The sequence below is a fragment of the Paroedura picta genome, chromosome 4 (genome assembly GCF_049243985.1).
Source record: "Paroedura picta isolate Pp20150507F chromosome 4, Ppicta_v3.0, whole genome shotgun sequence".
In the NCBI taxonomy this organism is placed as follows: domain Eukaryota; kingdom Metazoa; phylum Chordata; class Lepidosauria; order Squamata; family Gekkonidae; genus Paroedura; species Paroedura picta.
In genome coordinates this window covers 46,517,531-46,533,244 of record NC_135372.1, presented here as the reverse complement: position 1 = coordinate 46,533,244, position 15,714 = coordinate 46,517,531, and the positions used below count along the sequence as shown (strand labels likewise).

The window sequence follows — 15,714 nt, the reverse complement described above, 5'->3', positions numbered from 1 at the left end:
ACAGTCTAAACGCTGGCTTTGGAGATGGAGACTTGGAGTTCAAAATGGATGAAATAATCAGAGGGTTTTACAGTGGAACCTGCCATGTTAATAATAAAAAAGAGAGGATGATAACACCCAAAACACACACAAAAAAACGAAAGATTGTAAGAAGGTGGGGTTGAAACCACTAAACAATGGATCTCTTTATTGTGGAAAAATATATGGAATACAAAACAAAATGGGTAGGCTTAGAGGGAAAAGATGCACTTGTTTTATAAACATTTTTGAAGTCCATGAACACAAGAAAAAGATAGGTAGGATAAGCTTTGCTAGCAATTCAGCAGCATTTCAAATAACTCTACAGACATTACTGGCTCACAGTTCTGCTTATAAGCACCGCTCTTAACAGATACTTCAAGTACTCAAGTTTTGTAAAGTTACCTTGAAAGATTACCTGTTGTTGTTAGGATCATATGTAGCCCTTCCTGACAAGGAAGAATAACAGGCTTGGAAAGGTTCAATATTTATGGTGTGAACCTTCAAAGAAAATATTGCTCTTTGCCACTAATCAACAAAAGGGAAGGTGAGCGATATGTAAAAAGTAATAATACAACTTCTTGGGGGGGAAAAAATCTGGAAGGCAACAGTGACACTTGTGGCCAAGCGTGGATTGTCACTGTATATTATGTATGTTTTAAAATCAATTCACAAAATCATTGTGGAATGACTACAAGATTTTTGCAATCATTAATTATCATTTACATGCTACTAATCTGCACATCAGACTGACACCATGACAGAAATAGAAGGTTAGCCAATAAACCAACATGCTCAAAATAGTTTTAAAGGCAGAGTCTTACTTGCATTGTAAAGGCACCTATATTTAAATATGTTTAAGAACAGCCAATTATGAATACCTCACATGTTTTTATGTTTACTGCAAGGAAGTCCAGCTACACACAGACAGTGATCCTGTACTTACCCAACTACCAGTTTTGTGGTTAGCTTGCAGAAAGCCGACTGTTTAAACAGTACAGGTACAACTTTGAACCAACAATGCTGGGCATACTTTTTGGTACATAAACATGGTCATTTTTTGATCCAAGATGAAAAAAGTGTGGATCTATTATAACATGGAAATTATTATCTTACCAGGTTACAAAATATTACTTAGGAGCAATGAAATTATGACTACGAAAACCAGTGGCTTGCAAGTAAAATTTTGAACGTTTTTGCGTGAGGACAACAAAATGTACCATGATACTTGGGACGCTGGGAATCTAATGAGATTCTATTGTCTGGATAGCTAGCAGAGAAAACCCTATGCAACTAAGGTTAAAAAAACGATGAATAATAATTTTACAGGAACAATGAAAAATAAGTTGAACAAAACATCCAAAGAGTACTTCTGCAGGCTAAAAGACACCCAGAATATTCATCATCATATTCGGAAGATGCAATGTGTGCCTATATTGGAACAGACAGTTTGCTAAGCAGAACAGCAGGAAGCAATGATACTTAAAACTGCAGCCAAGGTATGCACTGATGTGTTTACTGGTACACCTACTTGCTTCTTCCTCAAAGCAAACAGTCAGTCTTGAACTTTCTCTACTTCAGTGAAACAGAAGAACCCAGGAAGCATAACCTGGATCTGCAGGAACCACCCATTTAGAAATAGCAGCCTCCAACACATGAAAATGATTAGCTTGGAACCAACCAACATTTTGTGCATGACTACCATGGCAGCCATTTTGTAACTGGTCCCATCTTTAATGGCAGTCATTGGTGATTGCACCCCACCTTCTCAAAATGTGCAGATCACAAGAGTAGCATGGCTGGCATTCTTCTTCCTCCACCAAGTCAAACTAATAGTGCCCTACCTGCCCCCTGGCACCTAGCCACAATGATCCATGAGATAGTCACCTCTAGACCGAACTTCTGTAATTCACTCTATGCAGGCCTACCCTTACCCCTGACATGGAAATTGCAACCTGTCCAGAACGCAGCTGCCTGGGTCCTCAAAGGAACATCTTGGAGGGCTCATGTTCAGCCTGTGCTTCGGCAGCTGCACTGACTTCTGGTTGAATTCTGGATCAGGTTTAAGGTACTGGTACTCATCCTCAAGGCCATCTGCTGTCTGGGCCCTTCATACCTAAGGTAAATGCTATTTGGGCTTCCTTTTGTTTTTCAATATTGCCGAACCATGCTAAAGCTTGGGGTGTCAAATCATGGTCTTCCCTCCTGTTTCTTTGACATTACTGTTGTGTTTCAGGAGCTGATCTAGAGAACACTGTCTCCTCAGAAGCAAAACACCAACTGATTGGGAGGAACCTTTGCTCATGAAACACTGTTCTCTTCCTTCTGACTGAGAAAGTGAAAAACTCTAACTCCATGAAATGTGTCTCAGTGTATTAGAAGCTAATGTGACAGAGCACAGATGACAGTACATTATCATGGCATTGATGGTAAAGGGAGCTCATTTCTCCACCACCACTGCATCTGCACAATGCCATCCAAAAAAGCATTACCAGGTTGCGAAGGAAGTCCTATTCCAGAAAGCATACACAAGTCTGCTGTGATGCTTTTGCAATGCATTTTGCAGATAAAATCATTAGGATACACCATGACTTTGATTTCACATGTGGTAGAGTTCTATCTCAGGAATGTAGTCTGGTCCTAGTACATGGATGACTTTCAGTTTGTGAGACCTGATGAAATAGGCATGTTTCTCAGAAGTGTGTTGCCCACTACATCTACCCTTTGTAGTTATGGGTACTGAGACCGGCTGGGTTGGTCACATTGGTCTGTGACATAATAAATGCCTCTCTGAGGGATGGTGTAGCTTCTGCTCCCTTGAGAGAGGTAGCTGTGGAGCCCTCTGGCATTCAGGTATTTATTTATTTACACCTAGATCCCCCATTTTTTTTGATCAACTACAGCTTGGTGGCCAAAATTCCTTTTTAGGGAATGATGCTCAAAAGGGTGCAGTCATGAAGCTTCAAGGTGGTCTTGGAGGAAACAGGTTCGCTAGAACCATTTCAATCTGGATTCAGGTTTGTTTGGGATGGAAATTGCCTTGACTTACCCTGATGGATGATTTTTGCTAGAAGAGTAACAGGGGGAGTTTGTACCTGTTAATTCTACTAGAATTCCGTGGCATTTAATACAATTGACCATGGTATCCTTCTGGATAGGCTAACTGAGATGTGTGTGAGGGGAGAGGTTTAAATGTTTAAGCACTTAATTCTCTAAATTTGAAGCCATATTTGACCTTGAGGGCCTACCTGGCTTTCCGTTCTGATTAACCCTGCCATGAAACAGTATATAAAACCTGCTCAAATGCAACGAATAAGTTTTTTTCTAAGCTAATTTTAACAATCACAGAAATTCATGACACTACAAGGGAAAAAAACCCTAGTCTGCATTCATGCCTGCAATTTTAAAACACAAAGGAAGTTATGTATCCACCTGTCATACTTCTAATATAATTTGTTGGTAAACCAGAGAAGACAACAACATTTCCCAGTATTAAAATAACAATCCCAACAGATTATAATCAATGTACATAGCTTCTTTAAATATTGATTCTTCTTTTGATATCACCTCAAGGTTATTCTAAAAACACTCATTCCAATCCACTAATTGACAGAAAATATTATTCAATGCTTCAATCACATATGCTTTAACACCAATAGGTTCAAGATAGCTTTCACTGGTTCGCAGGATTGTTTAAAATATTATTTTAACCATCATGTGTATTTAAGACCATCTCCTCCTCCTCGCTGCCACATTCATCCCAATGCTTCTCATTGTGCGGGTTTATTTATGAAAATAATATTGCATTAAGAGACCAATTAAATTGAATGGGGAGGGATGAGGCACTGCATATTTAAGGCACTGGGGTCTAACTGACCCTAAAATGAGGAGTGCTTTAATTTAAAACATATTTATGCTGATGTGGCAGTTAAGATAATGAGGTGCTAACTTAACTATGTTTATTCATTATCTTAGGAGGTGCTGAGTTGAATTTAAAAGTTTATGATTATGATTAAAGTAACTATTCCAAACAAAGTTCCATAAGAATCAATACTAGTGGTTATTAAAGACTTTGGGTCACAACCATGTGTTGTACAATAAAACAACAGTAATCCTTTGTATTTTTACATGAATCAGGATCACTGTCAAATAAAATGTAAGATTTTTAAAAAACATATACATGATCCATCAGTGAAGCAGTTTTTAGATGGGTAGCAAGGTATCCTGCCTGAGCCTGTCCACCAGCAGTTAAGATCTTCAGAGGTCCAGTCCTGTCATCCCTCATTTTTACTGGATAGTGGGCATCTTTTGAAGTGGTACCTGAGCCCTGGATCACCTTCTCAACAGAGAGGCTTGCCAGATGGTGAATTTATATTTTAATTCTCTATGGAAAGACATTTGTGACTGTAATCTGCCACCCCTTTGCCTTCACAGAATCAGCCTCTCCATCAGATGGCTATCTAGCCTCTGTTTAAAAATTTCCAAAGATGGAGAACCCACCGCCTCCCGAAGAAGCCTGTTCCACTGAGAAACCGCTCTAACTGTCAGGAACTTCTTCCGGATGTTTAGATGGAATTTATTTTGAATTAATTTCATCCCATTCGTTCTGGTCTGTTCCTCTGTGGCAAGAGAGAACAATTCTGTTCCATCCTCCATATGGCACCCTTTTAAATACTTGAAGATGGTTATCGGATCCCCTCTCAATTGTCTCCTCTCCTTTCTTCATATGTCTTGGTCTCCAAACCCCTCATCATCTTTGTTGACCTTCTCTGGACACGTTCCACTTTGTCAACATCCCTCTTCAACTGGAGTGCCCAAAACTGAACACAGTACTCCAAGTGAGGCCAAACCAGAGCAGAGTAAAGCGGTACCATCACCTCCCGTGATCTGGACACAATACTCTGTTTGATGGAAGAAAATTATTATACTCACCCTCACTCCATCCACCCTTTTTACCTGCTAAAAGGTTATGCCAAAGGACAGGGATGGACAAAAAATCATGACCAAGGGTGGCAGTGAGCAGAATCAGGAAATGGCCAGTAATTGCAGCGTGTGAGTGGGGGGTGGAATTAGATGAGATAATTTCTCCCTCTTGTGCTTATGCTGTAAAATGAGAAGGAGCAGATGAGCCTATCAGCCCCACAATCCCATTTCACAGGGGCTCAAAACCCCTTACTATTCCCCAGTACTGACATGTTTCTCAACTTTTATGGCAGCTAGATAGGAATCCAGAAACCTCTCAGCTTTCATTTTAAAAAGCAACAAGTAGCTAGCTCTCTAGTTTGAAGAGAAAAACACCTTCGGTATTAGTACTGGTTAAAGAGATAGAAAAAGCCAAACTAGATCACAGTTCAAAAGGGAAGAGAATCTCTCCAATACAAAACAAATGAAGGAATGATGAAGAAATTAGCTCGCTTAGTTTTCCATCTTCTCCCATAGTGACATGCTGGGTGTATGACTGGGACCCTTTCCTCAGAGATCACAATTCTCTCAGGGCTTCCTTGTCATCTGAGATTAACTGCGGCCAGACTCTGTATACCCCCTACCATTCCTCCTAATTAAATATGTCTCTCTCTGTTGTAATGTAGACTTCACCGGAAATGATCTAGTTCTGATCTTTATGCATATTCTCCCTGTTCATGAACACACACAGACATGAAGAATGCCAAGCAGATATGCCCATCATCATCTTAAACTCTGTGTCACAGAAAAGAATGTGACACTCATCTGAATATAATAAGAGGTTTTTTTTTTATTCCCCACTTTTCTTACAGCTAATTCACACTATATTTAAAGCTTGGGTAGAAAAGTTAACCAAATTAAAATGATAAAATAAACACTCATACACTGCTATATGTGACGTTTCTTTTGATTCACAACTGTGTTTAAATATCTGTTTGCTTACATTGAAAACAGAATCAATAACTGGTTCTTCATTTTAGGAACTCCAAACTCATCATGCATTATATGCATGTGAACTTCATAAGCTTTGGTCTGAAAGTTGAGGAAGAGCTGCTTGAAGTTAGGCAAAAATTTATTCAGTCAATCTGACCCGTCTAGGTGATACTTATAGAGCTGCATGAAGAATTTCATCCTGGTGAAGTTGGGCATATATTAAGATGGATGTATCTGGAAGATCATGTCATTTGCCTTCTTTGATTTTGCAATGGTAAACTATGCGGTAACAAAGCATGAAAAACCAACAAATCATGGGATGTCAAGCCAAACAAAATTGACTGGAATAGTCTAATATCTCAAATGTAGAGAACGTAAAATTCAGGTACTGTAGTAGGATTTGTTTTAATTTTGAATTCATAGCACATGTTACAGGATAACAGGTTTCTGATGACATAAGGTTTTATAAGCCAGAACCCACTTGTATATTCTTTTTTTAAGGTGCATGTCTGTACACTAAAAACACAGCTTCTGAGGAGTGCTGTAAGCCAGCATATTTAATAGCTTGTAGTACTTATGCAATGGACAGATGTGCTTGAATTAAGATAACATCCAGTGTTTTTTAAAAAAGCATTTAAAGTGTGCTAAATTAAAGTACTAAAGATAAAGGAAGGCAATTGGAGAAAGAGACACTCATTAATTTGATATGTACCACAACAACCCTATTATCATTTTATTCATCCAACACTGCATTGGATTCTGGATTCTCTATCGAACAGAAGCAAAAGCTCCAAGCTCACTCTAGCTGCTTTAGGATTTAGTCCAAATGAATGCAAACTATCACGTGGGACTCAGCCAAGCAATGACATGAAATTCTGCTCTGTCAGAAGACAGCATCTGTCAAAGCCCACATTTAAACTGCTGCCTGCCTGTGCAGCGGCTGTGGAGCTATGGACTGGATTTTGCAGACCAAAACCCTCAGCTAAAAGCCTTTTCTTTTTTTAAAGGACACTCTTTTGGTTACTGCCTAGCAACAATGAAGTGAGAGAAGTAAAGCCCGTTATCGAATGCAAGCGAACAGCTCCAGATTCTAGCTCCTGCTGCTTTGCCTAGCATCGCCACTAGAAATATGGATACTGAAAAGAGAACACTGCACTGCATTGTCCGACAAGGGAAATACCAACTGTAAAACCTTCAATGCTTCCATTGTCAGTAGCAGACAATGCCAGTCAGAACGGAAGTGAGAAGTACTGCTTCTATTGCTTGAAGGATGACCAGGGAAAAATCAAGACGAACACCCTGGTGAGCCGGGAAGGGAACGAAGCAGGAAGCATACAGATGGACACACTGGATACTGTGAAAAGCAGTCGCAGGCAGCCGGCTGCTGTGGGAGAGATGTGCGCATGGTCGATAGCATCTTTTTGGCTGAAAGGATGGCATGCCAAAACTACTTGCAGTGGGCACAATCCTCTTGCCAGAAATGGCCTGATCAAGTAAGGTATGTCAGATCATTGTATAATATTTCATTCAATTGCATGTACTGGTAGCAGCTTCCAAATATCATCACCCCCATCTACAGAAGCTGGAAGCTATGCTTCCTTTAATTGTGTGGAAGCGGGGGAGGGGGGTGTCCAGGAAGGGCTTATGTTTTTGCTTTGCTGAGAAGGATATCACTGCCTTCACATTTAATAAATCTGTTACTTTCAGTCAAAATGTGAAGGCTCTGAAGGATGGGGGAAAGCCAGGGGAAAGAAGAAAAGGGACCAAGGTGGATCATCTAGCTATCTGTAGTACCATTAGAGTCCTGAGGCATTCAACTTTCCATCTTCTCGCTTTTAAAACAAAATCAGTTAAACCAAACTAGGTCAGATTTACCAATCCTTACCTAGCATACCCTTAAAATGGTGGTAAAACCAGCTGTGATGTGACAGGCTGAGAACCATCAAAAGCAGATTAGGTTTTTAGTCCGATTGTCAGTTCAATATCACTTTCAGTCCCTTTTTGCATTTCCTACCCTTGCCCCAGCTTAACCTCTGGCACACAAGCAAAGTACCATCTGATTTATATCATCAGCTATACCCGATCTGACACACACACCCTCAACAACAGCTTCAACCACCGTGATCTCAGTTCCCAGCACTAACCTTGAAATTACTGAGATACTACCAGTAATATCTGCCGGCATCCGGAAAGGAGCTTAACTATCCTGTTCCTTCAAGGCAGAGTGTATGCCATGCCATTCTAAGTTCTCTCTACACTGTGACGCTTGCCTTGTTTAGCTATTAAAAAGCAGCCACTACAATTAAACTGCCTTTGTTTCCGATCACTTAAGCATCCTAGCCTTGTCTGGAATGCATACTGATGAAGAAAACTGACAAGGAACTCGGGTTGCTTGTCTCCACTAAAAATTTAAGACCTGAATCTATAGCAGCTTAACAGTTCTTTAGTAACCAAGCATTTCTCTTCAAAGAGCTACCCAAAAAACAATACTAAATCATTAAAGCGTGTTAAATATAAATGCATTCTGCCTGCCTTGAGCAAAACTAACATGCAATAAAACTAGTACAAATGTGGAAAGAGTGCTTGCTTTAAAAAGAATGCCTATAGACAAGCGTATATATATAATAAAAATAAAGGCAAAACACATCTATTTTTAACACAAAACTTCAAAGAGCAGGCTTATATTTTTGATGATAGAAGGGCTTTCAGAAAATATACCTCACTCAGTAAAAACCATTCATTTCAGTTATAAGTATTGACCAATTCAAAGATTTTTTTCCACGGGGAGATCGTAGGATTCCATTGTACAAAACAGCCCCCCTCCTCTTTTTTGGTTAAAGGATTAACACAGCTATGCCAAAGCAGGTATCAGGCCCTGTGTGGTGTGAGTATACAGCTTTTTAGACCTATCCCACCTGATTTCCTACTTTCATATTTAGCCTTTCCCTTCTAGGGAGCAGCTGCCTCCCAAGAATGAAGGGAAATATGAACTGGAATACACAAGCCAATGGCCACAACCAAGCAGTGTCATTATTAGTGCTCTACAGTGATCCTAAGAAACTGAAACCTAATGAGGCATTAGGCATGTAAGTTCTCTTCTAAATATAGGCCAAGAGCCAAACAGGCCCATATCTGAGCAGAAAACACTTCCATGCAAACATGGGGAGGGGAAATGGACACAGCTCTGATAGACTCCTAACCCGGACGTGAACGACAGGTTTCATATTGTGCATGGACCTTTATAGTGCAAATCCCACAGCATATGCACAGGAGCCCCAGTCACTGGCCACAAAGTAGTCATGTAACTCAACCCATGTTAAGATACTAAATTATTAATGAAAGAGCAAGCATTCCAACACTGAGAGAAATATTTGCAGTCCGGTGGGATACCTTCTGAACACTACATGTAACCTTATTTAAAGAACACAAAAACCATTGGGCTGAACGATCAGGTGAGCACTAATAAAAGAGCACAACACTGGTGTGGTTTGCTTAACAAACTCCTCTGAACAAGCATCTAGTCCTTCATACATTTTAAAATGCAGACAACACAACACAACTGTGTGGTTGGTTAAAGCTGTGAAAGGCATACTACCTCCACCCCTAGCAACAATATTATGACAGCCTAAAGTGTGAATTGACAGTGGTTTGGAGAAAGAGTTTCTTTTTTCAAAATAATAAAAATGCTTTCAATAGCTGTTCAAATAGTTCCTCAATGATTCAAATAAATTCTTGGTATGCACACAAAACACTGAGAATAAGTAGGTCAGAATAAGTATTGAAAACAACTCTCAATATTGATACATATATTTGCAGAATTTGATGGTTTGGTTTACTTGCACACAAGCAGTTGTGTGCTTTGTGGTCAAATCCACTTTTTGCATTTAACAAGGAACTGGAAAAATAGTCATTCGCGTGGGCAACGTTTGCCTAATGAATGTCTTTTAAAAGCTTAGTTTTGGAGATAAAGCTTTGTTCCATTCTGTACACATCTTTTATGTACTACTAAACCCTTAAGACTTGAAAACGGCTACATTTATTTCATCTTGCATTGTCAAGTCATTTAATCAAGATTATTTTTTGATTTTCACATATCAATAAAGAGGCTCAATGCCAGCAGGTACACTTGTGCCTCATTATTCCAGATAGGCTGTTTAAAATCCACTCACAGCTCATTTATTGTTTCATGGCAAATAGTATTGGAGATCTCAACGTAAACGAAGAAACTGTGAATTGCAGAAGGATGTACTGCATACTACAATTCAAGGCTAAACCCCCCATCTGCTCCTCCTAGTGGTGGTGAAGATGAAATATAGCTTTTGTTCTGAATGACACAAGACACATCCAAATATTTGTAGCATGTTTCAATTTTTTATGACATACCTTTAATTTGGCCTAGTGGAAAACTTAAATCTCCGATTACCTCAAATTCTGGACTTCTGCTGTAAGCGTACTGTCCATTCTCACTGTATATAATTATGTATTTCAACACAAACTCCTGTTTTAAGGGTTTAGGTTAGCAAGTATCTCTATATAGTTTAACCTTGTGTCTCTTCTCAGGAGCCACCTTTATTAAGAGGAAAGATTTGCACTAAAATATGTCATTACACATACAATATGCTATTTTTTAAACAAAAATATTAAATGATCTATCTGGCTTTGACATATAGCTAATTAAATAAATTACATAATTACCTAAAAAGAACACTTCCCTCCAGTTCACAATCCTACTGTTTTGAAATAAATGAGAATAAAAAACAAAAATAACCATACAAATCCATACCATGCTATGCAGCTCATTAGTCAAATGATGTGGCCAGATTTTAATATGAAGTATCATTTAAGTGACACATTGACTCTCTTCTCAAATATCCAAGGGGAATAGCCAGAGAATGTGTATTGTATTGTATAACTTAGAGGATTATATTCTGCAGCCTGTAGACAGTCAGCCAACTGCATATACTCTGCTTCACAGTTTCTGGATCATGAATGAAAGAACTATAAAGGTGTTTCAAAGTGGAAACTGCCTACCTTTAAAGCATTCTTTTTCAAGGGTGGAAAGACTTCTAGTTTGCATGTACACATCAACTTATGCTGTGATTCACCCTGACACTGTTGCGATAGGGTGGAATAAAAGCTCAAATATAAATAAATAATCAGACTGCTGCAAAATTGCAGAAGCTATTGGTAAACAGTTCATTAAAAAACACAGCTATTTAACCATAACAAAATCAGGTGAAGAAAGCAGTTCTTTAAATCACCAGTTCCAGAGAAAAAGGCTAACATAAGCCCAAGTCTTTAGCATTTCTTAATGGTAAAGGATGCTGCGGTGAAGTAAATAGACCCTCAAAATTAAATTTTGACAGGTGCTTCTTCTCACTGACTTTCTGAACACAGCAGGGACCCAATGGAAACATGCCAAGCAGTGTACTGTGACTAACAGAACTATGCCACAATCAACCTTGCACCGCCTGCCCCACTACAAATACATGATCGCTTTGCAAAAAGGGCCCCCGACTGTGAGCCATGCTACCTTCTGCACGTCAAATCAGTTTTAATTAATGCCAATAAAGCTCCCATCTGGTATCCAGGCCTTTACACTTGGTCCTTCCCAAAAACCTCATAACCATCTTGCCTTTGGTATATGTTTGTCCCGTTCAAGTAGTTTTCACATCTTAATGTTCCAAGCAGGCATTCTTTTAGAGTCCATATGGGAAAACATATGGAACATTTTGGACAGGTTTGCACTCTAAAGCCTCGGCTCTTTTAAAAAGGCAGCATCAGCAACGTGATACTCAGGGGTCCCGTGAGAAATCAGCATAGGGCTCAGTCATTAACAGTGCAATCTAGTTACTCTGCATAGGGTTACACTGCAAGTAGATACAGTACTTTTGTGAAGTCAATGGGGGGGGGAAGCTGGTACAGAGTTTTGTCTTTAGAATGACAACCTGCTATTTAGCCTCTTTTTATTTAGACAAAACAAGCATTAGTGTGGCAAGAAGCAAACAGAATGTGGGTCTAAAAGGCAGAGGTTCAAATGACTCTGTGATCCCCACAATGGAAGGGTAGGGTGTGAAATTTCTTAAGCCAACTTCTCTCAACAACAAACGTAATCAGTTGCTTTCGACAAGCCTCAAATTTAGCCTTTCACAACAGAAAACAAAGATGACTTGTTTTGGGGTTTAGATGAATACTCTCACAACATTAAGGGTGTCATTGTGCTTATTAATAGCAAGGCTTTCTACTCGGTTATGTAGTTTTCTCTCCAAGTTGCAGGGAACAATGTAAAAAGGCAATTTTTGAAAGCTTGTTCATTCCGCCTTTTGTCATCTTTGCAGAGTCGGTAATTCACTAACCATCTGACAACGGAAGATGAATGCCAAGGAATAGCAGTGGATCCAAAAGCAAAGCCTTTCCTTCAGTCATTCTCACATCCCATTACTGGATACTTACAACATGCTTCAGTGGAGAAGGCGGCACTGCTGCTTTGCCAAAATGACCTGGAATACCAAGCGAACTCTGTTTCGCACCCACTTTGTTGGTCTACTCTCTCTTGTGTTCCTTTTTGCTATATTTCTGTTTTTTAATCATCACGACTGGCTGCCGGGCAGAGCTGGATTCAAAGAAAACCCTGTGGCTTACACTACCCGCGCGTTTAGGTCAACGAGGAGTGAGACAAACCACAGTTCTTTGAGGACCATTTGGAAGGATGTAGTCCCTCAAACCCTCAGGCCGCAGACGATTACTAATTCCAACAATACCGAACTATCCCCTCAAGGAGTTACTGGTTTAGAGAATACACTCAGTGCCAATGGGAGTATTTATAATGCAAGAGGTACCGGACATCCAACTTCATATCATTTTAAGTATATCATCAACGAGCCTGAGAAATGCCAGGAGAAAAGCCCATTTCTAATACTACTCATCGCGGCAGAACCAGGCCAAGTGGAAGCCCGACAAGCTATAAGACAAACCTGGGGGAATGAGAGCCTGGCCCCGGGGATCCAAATTGTTCGGATTTTTTTGCTGGGTTTAAGCATGAAGCTGAATGGATACCTTCAGCGAGCTATTCTAGAGGAAAGCAGGCAATATCATGATATCATCCAACAAGAGTATTTAGATACTTACTACAACTTAACCATCAAAACGCTCATGGGGATGAACTGGGTTGCCACTTACTGTCCAAACGTTCCGTATGTTATGAAAACAGACAGTGACATGTTTGTCAATACAGAGTATTTAATACATAAGCTTCTGAAGCCAGAATTGTCTCCTAGGCACAACTATTTCACAGGCTATCTAATGAGGGGATATGCACCCAATCGGAACAAAGACAGCAAGTGGTATATGCCACCTGATCTGTACCCAAGTGAACGTTACCCTGTCTTCTGCTCTGGGACTGGCTATGTGTTTTCTGGAGATTTAGCAGAAAAAATTTTTAAGGTTTCATTGAGTATAAGACGTTTGCACTTAGAGGATGTGTATGTGGGCATTTGTCTTGCCAAGTTGAGAATTGACCCAATACCCCCACCCAATGAATTTGTCTTCAATCACTGGCGGGTTTCTTATTCCAGCTGTAAATACAGTCACCTAATTACCTCCCATCAGTTCCAGCCTAGCGAACTGATCAAATACTGGAACCATTTACAACAGAATAAGCACAATGCCTGCGCCAATGCAGCAAAAGAAAAAGCGGGCAAGTACCGCCATCGTAAACTGCACTAGAAGGGACTCCTCCCCCAAAGTATTCCATGTGCAATTTGTAAAAAAATATGGCTAAAAGCATGTACAGTGCAGAAAAAAATGCGCTTGAGGGACTGTCTATTTAAGACCAAGCACTTAATGATGTTTGAAAAAATATTTTTTTAATTTAAAAGTAAAAAAAAAGTTCTAATTCTTGAAAAAAGTAGTATGAAGAAAGTATTAACCAAAAGGTTTTTGAAATTTGGGGAGAAAATGATGGTATCAAGATATTTGTTTTAATGTGCAATAATAAGCATGCACACTTTGGTGGTACAATTGCTATTTTATGTGCCAATAAAATTTAACTGCGCAAATTTCATACTAATTTTATTTAAAAGAAACATCTTTTACTACTTCCAATGTCTTATTTTAGGATTCAGTAATACCTTGATATAAAGAAATTCCTAGACAAGTATGCAATAGACTACTTTGTCTATTATTCCTGAACAATTAAATATTAGATCAAAGTTTTTGGATACTGGAAGAATGGGTTGGAGTTTGGCAACATGAAATGCCACCTTGGATTTTTATCATGGTGTTTACTGAGCTGCCAGAATACAAATAACTTGGACACAGTGGAAATATATTCAGAACTGGAGCGTTACAATCTACAAAATATGCATATTTATAAAATGTGCAATTATTTGAATGATCCTAACACAAGCAGGCTGCCAAGGATTCATATTCTAATTTCTTCTTCCCAAGGGGTCTCAAGGTAGCTTACAACTATTAAATGTAATGCAAACCAACCAACCAAAACAATTTGGGGATGGGTGCAATTCTGCAGGTGATACCATTCAGGGACACTGGCTGTGAACCATGGGTTAAAAGAAAAGTTTAAGGACCTATCAGCTCTTGCACTTCAGCTTATGCATCTGGCCACAGTATACCCCGCCCTTATACCTGTAAGCAGGAAAAAGAAAACACACAGCTGAGTCAAAGCACAGCTGGAAAAATGTTTCCTCAATAATCCTCCTTTCTTCTGTGATACTGTCTATTTGTACAATTCACACTGGGGAAAATAGGCTGCCCTTGCATCATTTCACCTAACTAAAATAGTGTAAATGGTCCTAATCTTATGACCTCTTAGGTAACTGTCAGGGAGTGCCAAGTATTACGATCAGCCAGAGTTTTCATGCTGACGCTCTATCCAATAGAGCAGTGGTTCTCAACCTTCCTAATGTCGCGACCCTTTAATACAGCTCCTCATGCTGTCTCCTATATTAGAATCCCTGTGTTGGAGATCTTCTTCCCCTTGTGGCTTCAGTTTAAAGCTCTCCTGATGAATCTCCCTAGGTTCCTGCCAAACACATTATTTTCTAACTTGAATAAGTGGAGTCCATCATAGGCTAGAAGGCATTCTTCCTGGAAAACCTACCCCATGGCCCCAGGACCCAAATCAAACCCACCAGCACCAACAACACAGCCAGCAGTTCATTATCTTCTGCTGCCTACTCATTACTCTTCACCTGACAGGCCTCTCAAGATCTTCATAGTCTCAATACATGCAATTGTGTTCTTGGCCATTTCGTTTTACCTATATGGATCATCACATACAGTATCCTTAGGTTTCATCAGTTTCAGCATCCAATCAGTAATATTTTTAATCTTTGCTCTTGCAAGCAACATACTTCTCAGACTAAGGGTCAGACCTAGCTACATTACGTTCCACGCCCCACAGCAGGATGACCAACACTTTCCTTTTAATGTCATTTCCTCCTATCCCCATGCCCTCTTCTTTCTTTCTTTGTTTTGTTTCCTCCTCTGCCCTTGTTACTGCTTCCATCTCCTCCACAAGAGACTGGAATCTTTTCTGAGCTCCAATAGCTCCAAGTGTTGTTTTGATTCCTTCAAGCTTGTTTTGTAGCAGTATGGGGAGGCTCTATAGGGAAGTAACCCCCGCCATAGTCTCTTGGAGTGGTCTCCTCATTCCTATGCAGGGTTGCACAGCTCCTTCCTTGATTTCATGCAGGGTATTAAACCCTGTCCTCCAGGCCCCTAATCTCCTCTAAAAGCCCTATCAACTTATACATGACAAGTGTAGTCTATTCTGTCTTC

General features: G+C 39.7%; 2 protein-coding genes across 2 annotated transcripts in view; one reads left to right on the top strand and one right to left on the bottom strand.

Moving 5' to 3' along the window:
• CDC73 (cell division cycle 73) overlaps positions 1-15,714 on the bottom strand; it is a 108,928-nt gene that overhangs the window by 31,752 nt on the left and 61,462 nt on the right. The gene's annotated exons all lie outside the window — the stretch shown is intronic.
• B3GALT2 (beta-1,3-galactosyltransferase 2) lies at positions 6,786-13,970 on the top strand. The gene is made up of 2 exons (XM_077332688.1): positions 6,786-7,411; positions 12,252-13,970. Exon 2 carries the CDS (start codon positions 12,370-12,372, stop codon positions 13,636-13,638), a length of 1,269 nt encoding a protein of 422 aa, XP_077188803.1. The 5' UTR covers positions 6,786-7,411; positions 12,252-12,369; the 3' UTR covers positions 13,639-13,970.